The sequence below is a fragment of the Equus caballus genome, chromosome 11 (genome assembly GCF_041296265.1).
Source record: "Equus caballus isolate H_3958 breed thoroughbred chromosome 11, TB-T2T, whole genome shotgun sequence".
NCBI classification, from domain to species: domain Eukaryota; kingdom Metazoa; phylum Chordata; class Mammalia; order Perissodactyla; family Equidae; genus Equus; species Equus caballus.
In genome coordinates this window covers 22,363,425-22,380,555 of record NC_091694.1, presented here as the reverse complement: position 1 = coordinate 22,380,555, position 17,131 = coordinate 22,363,425, and the positions used below count along the sequence as shown (strand labels likewise).

The following is a 17,131-nucleotide window of genomic DNA, read 5'->3' as shown; positions in this document are numbered from 1 at the left end:
ACCAAAAATGCTTTAGTAGAAACCCTCTGCTGTATTTTGTCCTACAACACATGGAGGTGTGTTCATAATTATGTGTTGACATCAGTTTCCACGTAATTATAGGAACCTGTTTGGTTCCTGCTGTTTGGTAGTCTCCTGGGGTGGCATGTGGATACTCTTAGCGCCTGGCTCTTCTCCCATGTTGGGATTCTTTGGCCTGGGAACTGGATACCATTATGCCACTGGGATAATGAGCTCCTACCTCCCCATACTGTACTTCTTTTCAGGAGCAAAGTTGATGGGCAGGTGGACAGGCAGGCAGATTATCCAGGTGACTTTTAACCCTGGAAGGCTTCCAGTTAGTACCTAGGTCCCTAGCTGTGCTTAAGCCAAGAGATCAAGTACAGTCTGTGGGATTAATGAGGTAACTGATTGAAGTTGTTTACTTTGGGTGTGAAGCTGTTCGTTGGTTTAGACTTCTTTGGTATTACAGGCATATTGGATAGAGAACGATACTGCTTTTGGATTTGGAGGCTGGCCTGTAAGGCCTCAGATTTCATCTCCTACCACTCTCCCTCCCACTGTGTTCCAGCTACCCTGACTTTCTTACTAGTTCTCTCACACATCAAACTCTTTCCCATCTCGGGGTTTTCAGTTGCTGTTTGTTCATTCTTTCTGGAATGTTCTTATCCCAGATATTCATAGGGCTTGCTCTGCTCATGGAGAGGCTTCTTTGGAGAGCCACCTCCCCCCGCAAGCCCCCCTCACTGCAACCCTATCTAAAAGAATACTCCACCATACTCCTGCACTCTCCCTTTATGATTCTCTTTCTTAAATTCTTTTTATCAGTAACTGAGATACTGAGATTATATGTTTCCTTGTTTATCTCTTCTACTAGAATGTAAGCTACAAGACAAGAAACTTGTCTTGTTCAGCCTCTAGAACAGGGTTTATCAACCTCAGCATTATTGACATTTTGAACCAGATAACTTCTTTGTCATAGGGAGCTGTCCTATGCATTATAGAATGTTTAGCAGGAGCCTTGTTTTGTATTCACTTGATGCCAGTAGCAGCCCCAGTCATTACAATCAAAAATGTCTGTAGGGGGCCGGCCTGGTGGCATAGCAGTTAAGTGCGCACGTTCTGCTTCTCAGCAGCCCAGGGTTCACTGGTTCGGATCCTGGGTGCAGACATGGCACCGCTTGGCAAAAGCCATGCTGTGGTAGATGTCCCACATATAAAGTAGAGGAAGATGGTCATGAATGGTAGCTCAGGGCCAGTCTTCCTCAGCAAAAAGAGGAGGATTAGCAGTAGTTAGCTCAGGGCTAATCTTCCTCAAAAAAAAAGAAAAGTCTGTAGGCATTGCTGAATGTCTCCTGGGGAACAAAATCACCCCAGCTCAGAATTATTGTTATAGAACAATGCTTTGGCACCTAGTGGGTGCTTAGTAAATATTTTTGAATGGATTAAGTGGTGGGTGCTCAATAAATATTTATTGCATGGTAGATGAATTCATGAATGAATGAATTCAGCAAGTTTTTTTTAAAGATTGGCCCTAAGCTAACGTCTGTAGCCTATCTTGTTTTTTTTCTTTTTCTTCTCCCCAAAGCCCCCTAGTTCACAGTTGTATATGCTAGTTGTAGGTCCTTCTAGTTCTACTATGTGAGACGCTACCTCAGCATGGCTTGATGAGTTGTGCTAGGTCCGTGCCAAGCATCTGAACTGGTGAAACCCTGGGCTTCTGAAGCAGAGCATGTGAACTTAACCACTCGGCCACAGGGCCAGCCCCTCAGCAAGTTAAAAATTCTTGGAACACTGAACTTTGCACGTAGCCCTGTGTTTCTTCCTTTCCTCTTTTCGTAGTTATCCATTCTTCTGTCTTTTCTGTTTCTGGCACATTGATCCTTCTTTTGTTGCTTTTTTTACTCCACTCAGACTTGCTTGCTCTTTCAGACAGTGCTGAGCTTAAATTTACTTTTGTTCAGTTCAGCAAGTGACTATTGAGCAACTACTCTGTGCTGTAAAATAATAGGAAAAAGCTGTAGAAAGATACGGTCCGGTCTGTGCTTAAGAGCTCATTGGGTTAAATGGACATAGATAAATGAAATGTTCCTTTCAAGTTTAATTCTTAGTTCCGGGTACTGTCTAAACTATACTAATGGGCCGTCATGGGGTATTTGAGTCAGTAGTCGTCAAGTGCTCATCAGAATGGGGTGAAATTGCTGTTGAATTTGGAGTCTAGTTTTAACAAAAACCTACCCACTCACTTTTTATTTTCATTTGTTGCAGTTACCCTTGGTTTCTTGCTGTTCATTCTATTTGTCTAAAACCTGGTTGAGAAATGTACAAAATGGACTTGCTCATTTTGAGCTTGTCTGATGTGAAGGTTTGTAGGGTTGGTGGTTTTATTTATTTATGATTGTGAACAGCTGACTCATCAATGAGTTTTTAATGTCCGTGCTTGGAAAGTCTTGCCACCCCACCTACCTGGATTATTGAAGCCACATTAGGCAAGGCTGGAGTTCCTTCTGGCTGGGATTAAAATATACCAAACAAAAACTCCATTCTCTATTATGTGACTTTCTTTGTCCTAGAGCAACTGGCTTTCTCTTTCTGCCAAACATTTTATGTTCCATCTCTGATACTGTTAGAAAGCTTTCTTTTGATTTGAACTGTGGGATCAGAAGAATTCCGTTGGGAGAATATCTGGAACCATTTCCTCTTGAAGACACAGCTGTCTAGATTATCTAGAAGGCAGGGTGGGCAGAGCTATTGGTCTTTCAGAGAAGATCTTGAAATGTCTCTTTTACCTCTCTCTGTGTTTCTTTATGTTGGGAAGAGGTTTAATAGGATATTAAAGAACTGAACATGTATTTAAGAAAGTTGTAATTTTTTTGTTGACACCCCAAATTCCTGTTCATATGACTGGTTCTTGTAAGGCGGAACTAAGGCCCATGAGACTTTGCTGAGGGAGGCAGCCTACTTTTTTAAGGTCAGTTTTTTTCCCCTGTGGGATTTTGTTGGATACTTCGATACAAAACCTGTAATTTACTCTGTAATCAAAGCTGAGATCAAAAGAAAGTGTAGTTACCTGAGGTCTCTTAGCATGAAAGTAGATGGCATTAAAATTTAGAATTAAAGAAAAATTTTGTTTAATAACTTGCAATTGAAACCTGAGTTTTTAACAGCAGAATGCTATTTGAAAAGAGGCCCCAAATTGTAGTAGTAACTATGATGTCTCTTAGATCATTTTTAAATATATGAAAAAAAGCAACAACTAAATTCGATTTTTCATTTATTAAATGTAAAAAGCAATAGTCGATGTCTCTGCATTCAGAAAGTCTCTTGCTTTTAAAATTTAGGAATATTTGGAAAATTAACTTTAAAAAAATTTAGGAATATTTGGAATGAAATGTTAGGAAATTGAATAGAAAAATAGGTTTTGCCTTTTGAAGAACAGAAGAAAGCACTTGTTAAAAGTACATTGCTTGAGTTTTGTGAAGACTTATTTCTGAATTTTGTGATAAATTTGACGTCAAGAAGATTTGAAATAATGCTCTCTGATCTTTATTTCAAAGAAACTAACTTCTGAGGATGTGAAAAGCTTATTATATCGTGGTTTTTAAGATGGAAGGGCTTGGGGCCAGCCTGGTGGCACGTCGGTTAAGTTTACATGTTCCACTTTACTGGTTCGGATCCTGAGTGCAGACCTATGCACCACTTGTCAAGCCATGCTGTGGCATGCGTCCCACATAGAAAGTCAAGGAAGTTGGGCATGGATGTTAGCTCAGGGCCAGTCTTCCTCAGCCAAAAAGAGGAGGATTAGTGGCAGATGTTAGAGGCAACCCAAAATATTTCTGAAAATCAAGGACTCTGAAGAGCACAGATGGTGAGATTTGTAGTTCTGATGTAATAGATCAGAAAGGAAAAACAATTCTGTAGAGAACTCCCCCCCCTTTTTTTTTTTTGCTTAAGAAGATTAGCCCTGAGCTAACTTCTGTGCCAGTCTTCCTCTATTTTATATATGGGTTGCTGCCATAGCATGGCTCATGAGGGGTGTAGGGTGCCCGTGATCCAAACCCACGAACACAGGCCACTGAAGCAGAGGGTGCCGAACTCAACCACTAGGCCACGAGGCTGGTCCTCTTTTTTTCTTTTTAAGTTTAATCTCAGGTTTAACCTCAGGAATGTAAGAATCTTACAATTTTAATAGACAGTGTTTCCAGAAGGCCTGAATTTGTCTTTGGATTAAAAATTGGTCACTAAAATTTGTCTTTCTGTCATAAAACTTTATAAACTATTTTTGGTTCATTTGTCTTTAACTAAAAGCAGTTCTCGAAACAGCACTCTGCGTTGGATTACTGATTCTAAGTATCAATACTAAATTGGTTTGAATAAAGGGAAAGGAAAGTTGTATGAATTTAAATTTACATAAGTTGGGCTGCTCTTGGAACAGAAAGAGAGCTGTTTGTATTCCCTCACTAAGGTAGAAATTTGGAATGGGGTGAATTTCCATTTGGGGAAAAATAGTAGAAAATTGCTAAACCAAACCAGTTTCTAGTAGAGATGTTGTTCGTAGTGATTAGCGAAATAGAAAGGGATCAGAAGACCTAGGTTTGAGTCCTAACTCTGCAGTTTACTCCTGAGCGGTCTTGGGCGGTTGCCCTTAGATCAGTCAGTCTTTTTTTTTTTCTTTCTACTTTTTCTCCCACAATCCCCAGGTACATAGTTGTATATTTTAGTTGTGGGTCCTTCTAGTTGTGGCATGTGGGACGCCGCCTCAGCATGGCCTGATGAGCAGTGCCATGTCCGTGCCCAGGATCCAAACCGGTGAAACCCTGGGCAGCCGAAGCGTAGTGCGTGAACTTAACCACTCGGCCATGGGGCTGGCCCCTCAGTCAGTCTTTCTAATGAGCATGCGTGCATTGCCATTCCTGGAGCTTTGTTGTCCTCACCTGTAAAATGAGAAATGATAATACTCTTCTGTTGTGTACCATTGTATGCTAAATGTCACTGATAGGAGCGTGTCATACATGCAGTCCTTATAGAAGCAGAAGAAAGATTGAAGGCCATTGCCGGTTGTCAACACTAAAGTCTATCACCTGATGAAGGTGATTTTTTTTGGATGGATCTATTTTGAAATTGGCATTTGAATTGAGCCTATTTTAAGAAGGCATCTTTGGGGTCGGCCCGGTGGCGCAGCGGTTAAGTGTGCACGTTCCGCTTCTGGTGGCCCGGGGTTTGCCGGTTCGGATCCCGGGTGCGGATGTGGCACCGCTTGCCAAGTGCCATGTCCGTACCCGGGATCCGAACCGGCAAACCCCGGGCCACCAGAAGCGGAACGTGCACACTTAACCGCTGCGCCACCGGGCCGACCCCCACAAATGACTTTTAAAACTCAACAATAAGAAAACAAGCAGCCCATTTAAAAACTGGACAAAAGACCTGAACAGACACCTCACCAAGAAGATATATAGATGGCAAGCAAGTAAGCTTATGAAAAGATGTTCAATTTCATATGTCATCAGGGAATTGCATATTAAAACAGTGAGATACCAGGGCCCGGCCTAGTGGCTCAGCAGTTAAGTTCGAATGTTCCACTTTGGTGGCCCGGGGTTCGCAGGTTTGGATCCTGGGTGCAGACCTATGCACTGCTTGTCAAGCCATGCTGTGGCAGGTGTCCTACATAGAAAGTAGAGGAAGATGGGCACAGATGTTAGCTCAGGACCAGTCTTCCTCAACAAAAAGAGGAGGATTGGCAGGTTAGCTCAGGGCTAATCTTCCTCAAAAAAAACAAAGACAAAAAACCCAATGCGATACCACTACACACCTGTATGGCCAGAATCTAAAACACTGCCAACACCAAATGCTGATAAGGATGTGAAGCAGTAGGAACTCTTGTTCATTGCCAGTGGGAGTGCAAAATGGTGTAGCCACTTGGAAGATGGTTTGGCAGTTTATTACAGAATATAGGCTTACCATATGATCCAGCAGTCATGCTCCTTGGTATTTACTCGAGTGAGCTGAAAACTTATGTCCACACAAAAACTTGCACGAGGATATTTATAGCAGGTTTATCCATAATTGCTAAAACTTAGAAGCAACCAAGGTGCCCTTCAGTAGGTGAATGGATAAACAGTGGTGCATTCAGACAATGGAATATTATTCAGGGCTGAAAAGAAGTGAGCTATCAAGCTGTGAAAAGACATGGAGGAAACTTAAATGCATATTATAAGTGAAAGAAACCAACCTGAAAAGGCTACATGTTACATGATTCCAACTATGTGACATTCTGGAAAAGGCAAAACTATGAAGACAGTAAAAAGATCAGTGGTTGCCAGGGGTAGGGGGGAAGAAGGGATGAATAGGCGGAGCACAGAGGATTTTTAGGGCAGCAAAACTATTCTGTGTGATAACCGCAGCGGTGGGTAGTTGTCATTGTACATTTGTCCAAACCTAAAGAATGTACAACACCAAGAGTGAACCCTAATGTAAACTGTGGACTTCGGGTGATAATGAGGTGTCAATGTGGATTCATCGCTTGTAGCAAATGTACTACTGCAGGATATAGATAGTTGAGGAGGCTGTGTCTGTGTGTGGGGTATATGGGTACCCTCTGTATGTTCTGTTCAATTTTGCTGTGAACCTAAAACTACTCTAAAAAATAAACATTTATTAATCTAAAAAATTTTGTCAAAATAAAACAATAATATGTGACAGAGACCATGTGTGGCCTACAAAGCCTAAAATGTTTATTATCTGGCCTTTTACAGAAAAAGTTTACCAAACCCTGGACTGTATCCCAGTGGAACTAGGAGATGAGGTGCTTAGTTTCTCTCTACTGTCATGCCTGGTCCTCTAGTTCTCCTAGGTACTCAGTGTCTCTAATGGGAAAGTTGTTCTCATGAATTTCTGTTTCATTTGCAGGTATATGAGTGACCTAAAGCTGCAGATTAAAAGGGAGAGAGAGCAGTGCCAACTGCAAGCAGGGCAAGGATGCCAATTCCTCCTCCCCCTCCACCCCCGCCTGGTCCTCCTCCACCTCCCACTTTTAACCAGGTAGGTAATCCTTCCACCTGGCTGTCTCAAAACCTCAATGAATACTTGGGGCTTCCTAGTATAAGACAGCATACTCAAAGACATATGGTGTAGGACGATGGAGAATTAACAAGTCAAGTCTGTCCTCATCAACTAGGTTGTGATTCCTGAGAGGTCATCTTAGAACCATAGTGGCTTATCTAGTTTTCTCGTCCTGGTTCAGTCTAAAGGGAGATTTGTACAGGTGATATCAGAGTGGGAACTAGTGCTTCTCCCCTAAACTATTTTATAAAGGTCAGTGTGTCATTTCTCTGGCATCCTTGAGAAAAGGTATGGCAATTCCTGGTGTTTGTTTCTTGCTGCCGTTTCATCTCCTTTTCTTCTACTCCAGATCACTTAGTTTTACAGCCAAGTCCATCAAGTCTAATACACCATCAAGAAAGAAAGGAGTTTATGGAACATATTAGTAAAAAGACTTAAAGGTTCGATAATGGGCGGAAAAAAAGCAGTGTGGCTTCTGAACCAAGGAGGTAGCCACTTTTCCAGTTGTCCCCCCATATCCACAGGGGATTGGTTCCAGGACCCCCGTGGATACCAAAATCCAAGGATGCTCAAGTCCCGTATATAAAATGGCATAGTATTTGCATATAACCTGTGCACATCCTCCCATATACTTTAAATCATCTCTAGATTACTTATAATACCTAATACAATGGAAATGCTATGTAAATAGTTGTTCTACTCTATTGTTTAGGGAATAATGACAAGGAAAAAAGTCTGTACATGTTCAGTGCAGACACAACCCTCACAGGCCTTTCAGTCAGCGGTTGGTTGAATCTGTTGATGCGGAAATGGCAGATACAGAGGGCCAACTGTACTATATCTGGATTGTGATATCTAGTGTCACATGAAGAAGAAGCAACCTGGATGCTTTTTCTCATTTTTGTAAAATTTAGAAGCAAGAGTAACTTTAGAGAATGAATATCCTGGAAGTGTGTGTTTGTGTGTGTGTGAGGTGTTTAACAGATGAGAAATGGTTCCCTAAAGAAGAAAAGTGACTTGTATAGCTAATTTATTTCAGAACTAGGACTAGAGTTCAGGTCTACCGACTTGTTTTTTCCCCTTAACTTCTGGTTTTCAGACATTTTATTTGAGGATATGTATGAACCCCCTTTTTGGATGAAATTTTATGTGGAAGTGCAATAAGTGAAGTAGATAAAAGCATAGCTGCTCCACTTATAGTGGCATTCAAGGACCCAAAGACTGTGCTTCGATCTCTATAACTTCTTGGATTACTGCCCTACATTGTGATTTACTCAACAGCCTTTTACTGGGGGCTTACTATGTGTCAGGGACTTGGCTAGGCATACAGTTAGAAAGTCCAGGTAATTTTACTCTGTGCTTACATATTGCTTCACTCTTTTACAGTGATAACTTATTTATATAATTAAAGAGAGGAAAAATATGCAGATAAGCAAAAAGAAGCAAATAAAAATCATCTGTAATACCATCACCAGAAATGAGACAGTTTCTGTTTTCAAGGCTCCCAGTGCAGTGGGTCAGACAGACAAGTCAACAGGCAAATTCTCTGCTATGCAGAGATAAAGAGGGCCACAAAGAAGGGCACCTCACCTAGTGGTTGGAGGGAGAGGAGGCAGTCAGAGAAGGCTTCCAGTAGGGAGGTGATACTTGAGCTGAGTCTTAAAAGGTGGGTAGAGTTTAGCCAGAAAGAGAAGAGGGAGGGAGGGCATTCGAAGTTGAGGAGGTAGCCTGTGGAAGGGTGCTGATTTCTGAGAAAGCACCTAGAGGTTTAGATTATTGCTTGAAGAGCTATGGTGAGAGACGAAGCTGGAGAGGAATGGGCTGGAGTTTGGATTTTTCTTCTTCTGATGATAGGAAGGTGTGTATTTCAGCAGCAGGAGTAACCTGGTTGAGTTTGTATTGGAAAGATCTTTCTTAACAGTGTGGAGAGTAGGTTGTGGGTTGAGACTGGAGACAGGGAGGCCGAAACTAGAGACAGAAGCCTATTGCAATTGAAAATTAAGGGTCTGGACTAAAGCAGTGAGGATGGAGAGTGGAGACGAGAAACACTTATCTTAGAGTTTGATGGCACTATCTAGAAGAGTGAGGAGAGGAAGGAGATTTGAATGACTCTAGTTTGGGGGCTTGGTTGAATGACGGTGCTATTTACAAAGAGAATACGAGCTCAACTTTCGACACGTTTGGTAATATTTTAATAATATTTTTCTCTTTACAAAAGTAATATGTTCAAGAAATTTATGAACTATGGATGAGCAAAAGGGAGCAATTACCCATAATCCAACCATTCATAACAGTTTTATATATATCCTTCCTCTCCTCCCTCCCTTTTATCTATCTACTTTTTTAAAAAAGAGGTTATGCTATATATACATACTGATTTCTAATCTCTTCTTACTCAATACATCGTGAATGACTTCTCATATCATTAAATGGTTAGTGATACCATTAGAACATTTTTTACTGTACTGAAAATGTGGAAAAAATTAGAGAATACCAATAAAAATAGAAAATGTTAAACTATCTATAACCTTTGTTAACATTTTAGATGTTATATATATTTATTGTAGGAAAACTGGAAAATACAAATAAATGTAAAGAATTACTACCTGAAATTAACTTTTGCTATTATCAGTGTATATCCTTCCAGAAATTTTCTATATGTGTGTACCTTTTTTCTTCCAAATAATAACCTAGGTATTGTTTTTTGAGCCCCTATTATACACCAGGCACTGTGCTAATTAAGCTCTTGAAAAGTGTTATATTTCACTTTATTCTCAAAACTACCCTAGATAGTTTTGATAGGTTCTCTTGATGGTCCTGTTCTATAGAATAGAAAGTGAATTATGTTGCATATATTGTTTTATGCTTACTTGATTGTGTTAAACATTTACTGCTACGTAAAGATATTTACTTGTACATCTTTAAGAACTTAACTGGCATCCCATTGTATGGTTATACCATCATTGTTCCTTTTGGTTGAACTTTTAGATTATTTTCAGTTTTATGCTATTATAAACTTTTTGCTATTATTAACATCTTTGTGCACTGCTCCAATTGTTTTCTTTTTTTTTTTTTAAAGATTTTCTTTTTTTCCTTTTTCTCCCCAAAGCCCCCCGGTACATAGTTGTATATTCTTCGTTGTGGGTCCTCCTAGTTGTGGCATGTGGGACGCTGCCTCAGCGTGGCTTGATGAGCAGTGCCATGTCCGTGCCCAGGATTCAAACCAAGGAAACACTGGGCCGCCTGCAGTTTTCTTAAAGTTAATTCCTAGAAGTAGAATTCTTGTGCTAGACTTTATAAGGGTGTTTGATACATAAATTATGTTCTGGAAAGATCACCCAACTTGTCTTACCCCAGGTAGTACAAGAGTACTTGTTTCCCTGGATCCTTATTGACTACCGTAGGACAGTTATTTATTCTACACGTTTTTTTAATATCCTCACTGTGCTAGGCACTGTACAACAGTGATCGGTGGACCCTGCCTTCATGAAGCTAGCAGTCTCTTTAGTTACAATTTTAACTTTTACCAGTTTCATTGGTAAATAATGATACTGTGTTTTAGCCTGCATTTTTTATTGTAATTGAAAAATTTTTTCATATTTGCTGGCTCTTTGATTTCTTTTATGCAGTATTGTTCATATTCTTTGCTTGTTATCCTATTGATTCATAAGTCATATTTATATGTTAATGCTCTACAGATTTAGGACACTACCTTTGTGTCTGTCGTATGTTACATTCGTCACATGTGATTTTTCCTTCCCGTATGTCATCTGCTTATTTACTTATATTCCTAAGTAAATAGTTTGTAATAGGCAAGTCTGTCAATCTTTTCCTGTATTTTAGTTGTCATGCTTTCCTTTCAGTTGTGTCCTTCCCCTTACCTAATTTTTTAATATACATTAATCCCCCCCTCATGTGCAGGGGATATGTTGCAAGACCCCCAGTGGATACTTGAAATCACGATAGTACTGAACTCTATATACTGTTTTTTCCTATACATACATACCTATGGTAAAGTTTAATTTATGAATTAGGCACAGTAAGAGATTAACAACAATAACTTCTCTTTGGCATATCTGAATTGCCGACATCACTACTCTTGCACTTTGGGGCCATCATTAAGTAAAATAAGGGTTGTTTGAACACCAGCACTACAATACCTCAACAGTCGATCTGATAACCCAAGATGGGTGGGTAGCATATACAGCATGGATACACTGGACAAAGGGATGATTCATGTACTAGGCAGGATAGAGTGGGATAGCGTGAAATTTCATCACACTACTCAGAACAGCATGCAGTTTAAAACTTATGAATTGTTTATTTCTGGAATTTTCCATTTAATATTTTTAGACTGCAGTTGACCATGGTAACTTAAACTGTAAAAAAATGAAACTGTGGATAAGGGGGACTACTGTAGTATCTTTAATTTACATTTTATAATTCAGCTAGAATTTGAGAGTAAGCTATGAGGTAGGGATTTAATTTTGTTTTTTTCCAAAAATTAATAAGTTGTTATTAACAGCTTGTTTTTAGTAATCTATGCTTTCTGCACTGATGAAATATACTTTTATTATTTCTTATATAGACCTAGGCTTACTTATGGACTTCCTGTTGTGTTCCATTTATCTAGCTGTCTGTCCCTGTGCTCCTGTTGTAGTTGGTCCTAGCCTTTAGTGGTGCAAGTACCATTTTCATAGTTTTTTCCAAATACTTAGTCTTCCAGATGGATTTTAGAAGAAATTTTTTTTTTTTTTGCAAGATTAGCCCTGAGCTAACCTGCCAATCCTCCTCTTTTTGCTGAGGAAGACTAGCCCTGAGCTAACATCCATGCCCACCTTCCTCTACTTTATATGTGGGGCGCCTCCCACAGCATGCTGGCCAAGCAGTGCCATGTCTGCACCTGGGATCCGAACCAGCGAACCCCGGGCCACCAAAGCAGAATGTGGGAACTTAACTGCTGCACCACCGGGCCGGCCCCTAGAGGAATTTTTTAATGGTTTCCAAAAGATTCCATTGGGTGTTTTAATTTAAAAAGTTCTACATTTGAAAACTTTGTAAGGGACATGGTATTGATGTGTTGTATTTAGGTATGTGTAGGATATTCATTTGGAGATGTCCTATAGGCATTGGCATATATTGGTATAAAGCTCAGATCAAGGAGTGGGGAAAAGATATAAAGATTTGAGATTTTGGGGGTTATAGGTGGTATTCAAACCCTGAGACTGGATAAGCTTGCTTAGGGATATTTAGATGGAGGCTGAGGATAGAATTCTGTGAAATGACGTTTAAGAGGTAGGTAGAGGATGAAGAACTTGAAAAGAAACAGAATGTTGTTGAAAGAGACAGTAGGGAAAGTGGAAAAGACATGGGCTTTGATGTTGTCAGACAAGCCTTCAGATCTCAGCTCTGCATTTACTAATCATGTGGCTAATTTTCCTCACCTTTGTTTCCTCATCTTTGGAATGGGAATAATACAGTCTATTTTATAACATTGTTTAGAGGATAAATTGAAGTAATAGGGAGGCAATCAGGTATGTTAGTTGGGATAAGATATGAATTTTAGAGTCACTGTCTGGGTTTGGATCCTTTCTTTACTATTTACGGGATTCATGGCTTTAGTAAACTGTCAGCCTTTGGCCCCCACTTTCCAAATGAATAATGATAATAGTACCTTTCTCACAGGAATATTGCAAGATTTAAATGAGATAATGCAAGTAATGTTCTTAGCACAATGCCTGAGGCATAGTAGGGACTCAATGAATGTTTGTCCTGATGATGATGATCATGATGATGATGATGATCATGATGATGATGGTAGATGTAAAGCCTGTAACACACAGCCCAGCACGTAGGTACTCAGTAAATAGTAGTATAGGCCTCCTATCAGAAGGTGCTGATTAAGAGGGAGACTGATCACTTTCACAGAAGGTACAGTAGGAGAAAAAGGATAGAGAGCGATAGTGCACATTGTTACTGTCGTTTGGCACATATATCTGATTAGATTAGAGAAGCATCTCATGGAATCCAGTTTGGCTTAAGGTATTTATCCCAAGCTTTTGATGAAGGGAACTATTTAGGATGAACTTATATTTCCCTCTTCCTCCAGGCAAACACAGAGCTGCCCAAGCTGAGTAGAGATGAACAGCGGGGTCGAGGTGCCCTCTTACAGGACATCTGCAAAGGAACCAAGCTGAAGAAGGTGACCAACATTAACGATCGGAGTGCTCCCATCCTTGAGAGTGAGTCTAAGCTTCATTTCCTAGTGAACCACCAGCATCCCAGGATTGACTTGGAGACTTAGCTGGCTTGTCATATTTATTGTTGGGGCTTGAGTGGGAGAGTTTTGTGCTTTGGGAGAGTTTTCTTTGCCTGTCTTCTTATCTGTTCATTTGAATACCTTAGAAATTTCTTTTTTACCTTTGGGAAGCATTCTCAGGATTAAGACTCCTATCTCCTACTGTAATTAGTGCTGTTTAGGGCACATCTTTGGCTGTTCTCTGGGGAGACTACCACATTCCCAAAAACTGCTAAGCTAAAGCCAATGATGATTTTCTAATTGCTACAAGTGTCCATTCTGATAGGCCTATGGAGAGTTTGCTCACACCTGGGTCCCCTGAGTCATTGGCACCCTTACCAACTGGTACTTGGAGAGGAGAGCTCAGAGAACTCTGTCGAACATGTCTTTGTCCTGGTTATCCCTCTGCCTTAAAAAGGGAAGATTGGCTCTTGTTTCTTTTGTTGTCTCTCTTTCATCACAGTGAGGAGTTTCATCTCCACGTGAAGTTGTGGAGCAGTGGCCTAGCCTTTATTTATTAATGGGAAGGCAAAAGCAAGATTGCTTTGTTTGCAAATTAAAGCCCAGATAGAGGAGGGATTTCTCCTCAGAATTGACTTGGTCATCAGCTCAGAGCATATGAAGTGAAAACCCTAATGGTATGCTTTCCAGAACCCAAAGGAAGCAGTGGTGGTTACGGCTCTGGAACAGCTACCCTGCAGCCCAAGGGAGGTCTCTTCCAAGGAGGGGTGCCAAAGCTCCGACCTGTGGGAGCCAAGGATGTTTCAGGTACCTCATAAGTACTTTCTTGGCACATTAATTTCTGACTGGTCCCAAGTGAGCCATTTGGGGTTGAGGAGTGTGGTAGAGGTGGTAGGAAGGAGGCAAGGAAGGAGGGGAGGAGTTATAGAATGGAATAAAGCAAAAGCTGAGGAATTAAATAAAAATGTATTCAGCTTATATCAGCAGTATTTGTTAATGGGCCCTGAGCCTAAAACCAGATTAAAACCCAGAACTATACAGGTACTTTCCCTGCTACCGTGCTGATTGCTCTAGGAGGCTGGGTGAAGTAGGGATACTGACCAACATATATCTGGCTCTGTTGACCCAGTGCTGTCTGGTGTGTTTGTAGAGAACCTAGCTGGTAAGCCAGCTCTACAGGTCCCCAGTTCTCGAGCTGCTGCTCCAAGGCCTCCAGTGTCTACAGCCAGCGGGCGCCCTCAAGATGATACTGACAACAGCCGAGCCTCTCTCCCAGAACTGCCCCGGATGCAGAGACCCTCATTACCAGACCTCTCCCGGCCTAATACTACCAGCAGTACGGGCATGAAGCACAGCTCCTCTGCTCCTCCTCCGCCACCCCCAGGGCGGCGTGCCAATGCACCCTCTACACCTCTGCCTATGCACAGCAACAAAGCCCCAGCCTACAACAGAGAGAAACCCTTGCCGCCCACGCCTGGACAAAGGCTTCACCCTGGTCGAGAGGGACCTCCTGCTCCACCCCCAGTCAAACCACCTCCTTCCCCTGTGAATATCAGAACGGGACCAAGTGGCCAGTCTCTGGCCCCTCCTCCTCCGCCTTACCGCCAGCCTCCTGGGGTCCCCAATGGACCCTCCAGTCCCACTAATGAGTCAGCCCCTGAGCTGCCACAGAGACACAATTCTTTGCATAGGAAGACAGCAGGGCCTGTCAGAGGCCTGGCACCTCCTCCACCCACCTCAGCTTCCCCTTCTTTACAGAGTAATAGGCCTCCTCCTCCAGCCCGAGACCCTCCCAGTCGGGGAGCAGGTAAGTGCCTGGAGGCACCTTTTTTCCCTTTCTTACAGAAAGTTGAGTTTATCTTTTCTCTTCAACCTTTTCCCCAAAGCTCTCCTTCAGTGACTGAAGAGAATAAGAATTCACTTACTCATTCATCAGGTTTATTGAGTGCCTTTTTATGTGTTTGGACTGTGTTGTTAGGGAAACAGCAATAAATAGAAAAGACAAAAAATTCCTGTTCTCTTGGACAGTCAAGCAAATAAATTAGTAAAAAAATGTGTAAATACATAGTATGTAGGTGCTTTAGAGAAATACAAAGCAGAGAAGGGGATTAGGATATACTAGGGTGGGGATGGAGTGATGATATTTTCAGTTGCAGAGGTGGGGAGTGAAGTAGGGTCAGGGAAGGGCTTACTGATAAAGTGACAGTTTGGCAAAGACCTGAAGAAAGTGAGGGAGTAAGCTAAGCAGGCATTGAGAAAGCAAACGCAAAGGCCATGAGACTGAGGACAGCAAGGAGACCATTGTGGCAGGACTAGAATGAGGGAGAGGGAGAGTGTCGGGACTCGGAGGTCAAAGAGCTAGATTTCCATGGGAGAACATTGTAGGACTTTGTAAAGACTTTGGGTTGTACTCTGTGTGAGATAAGGAGCCGCTGGAAGGGTTGGAATAGGGGAGTAGGATTGATTGACCTTCTCAAAAGATCACTAGCTCCTGCGTTGAGAACAGACTTGCAGGAGGACAAAGGTGGCAAAAGGAGACCACTTAGGAGGCTGTTGCAATAAACTGGGCAGGTGGGTAGGACCACAGCAGGTTTGGGGGAAGGGAGAACAAGTCAAATTTGAGATACCTGTTAGGCATCCAAGAGGAAATACTGAATTGGTGATTGGCTATCAAACTCAGAAGGGAAGTTCAGATGAGAGGTCTGGCTAGAGAGAGAAATTTGAATGATATTGAAAGCCACATACTGGGTGAGATCACCTAGGAAGTGAATATAAATAGAGAGGAGATCTGAGACCTGAGGTCACAGAGGTGAAGAACAGCAAGCAGAGGAAGCTGAGAAAGAGTCTCTAGTGAGGAAGGAGGGAGGGACACCAGGAGAGTGATGGAAAAACTCCAAGATAGAGTGAGTGATCAACTGTGTCCAGTGCTGCAGATGAGTCAGGTAAGTTGAAGACTAAGAATGACATTGATCTTGGCAACAGGGGAGTCTTTTTGAGGGACCCCCAAACAACATGGGACCCTTTTGAGTAGTTTTAGTAGAATGGTAGAGGAAGGGTGATCATGGAAGTCTAATTGGGATGGGCTCAAGAACGCAGGGATAGGAGAAGAGGAATTGGAGATAGCAATATAGACATCCCTTAGGGAGTTTGCTGTAGAGGGGAGTGGGGGTGCAGATGAATGGTTGCTGGAGAAGGATGTGGGATTGAAGATTGGGTCCCCCCCTCCAAGAGGAGAGAGACTTCACCATCTGTATACTGGTGGAATGATCCAGTAGAGAGGGGGAAAATTTCCTGAGTAATGTCCTTGAGGAGGCAAGAAGGAATGGAATCTGATTCATAGATAAGGGGTTGATCTTAGATAAGAACACAGATAGTTCTTCTGTGGTAACAGGAGGGAAGGCAAAGCATAGAGGCATAGAAGCAAGTGGGTAGGTGGACGTAGTGATAGGAGCATGTGGAAGGTTTCTTCTGATTTGCTTCTGTTTTCTTGGTGTGATAGCAAAGACATCTGCTGTGAATGAGGGAAGGGAAGAAGAGGGAGATGTGAGAGAGAGAAAAGGGCATGAAGTGGTCATCTGGAAGTGTGCGAGAGTGAATGGAGTAGGGAAGTGTACTAGGATAACCAGCCACAGGAAGGGCCACTCGAGATTAGGGACCATACATTTAAAGTGAGGTGTGTGTTCAGCTGTGCATGTGCAGGTACTGAGTAGGGGCAGAGTTGTATTTAACCAGGGTTAGCATTTTTTAGGGGAGAGTTGGGCAAGGGAGTGTGTAAGGGAGTGATTGTAACAATGGGCCATAGCCCTAAAATGG

General features: G+C 41.8%; 1 protein-coding gene across 6 annotated transcripts in view; it reads left to right on the top strand.

Moving 5' to 3' along the window:
- Positions 1-17,131, top strand: part of WIPF2 (WAS/WASL interacting protein family member 2) — a 43,055-nt gene that overhangs the window by 13,982 nt on the left and 11,942 nt on the right. For 5 of the 6 annotated variants that reach the window (XM_014740606.3, XM_070227341.1, XM_070227343.1 and 2 more), the window contains 4 exons: positions 6,907-7,038; positions 13,169-13,301; positions 14,009-14,125; positions 14,469-15,125. In XM_014740606.3, coding sequence (XP_014596092.1) covers positions 6,976-7,038; positions 13,169-13,301; positions 14,009-14,125; positions 14,469-15,125 — 970 coding nt within the window. In that variant the 5' untranslated portion in view covers positions 6,907-6,975. Of the gene's footprint in view, positions 1-6,752; positions 6,803-6,906; positions 7,039-13,168; positions 13,302-14,008; positions 14,126-14,468; positions 15,126-17,131 lie in introns of all 6 variants that reach the window. The other variant, XM_070227344.1, reaches the window with a different exon arrangement.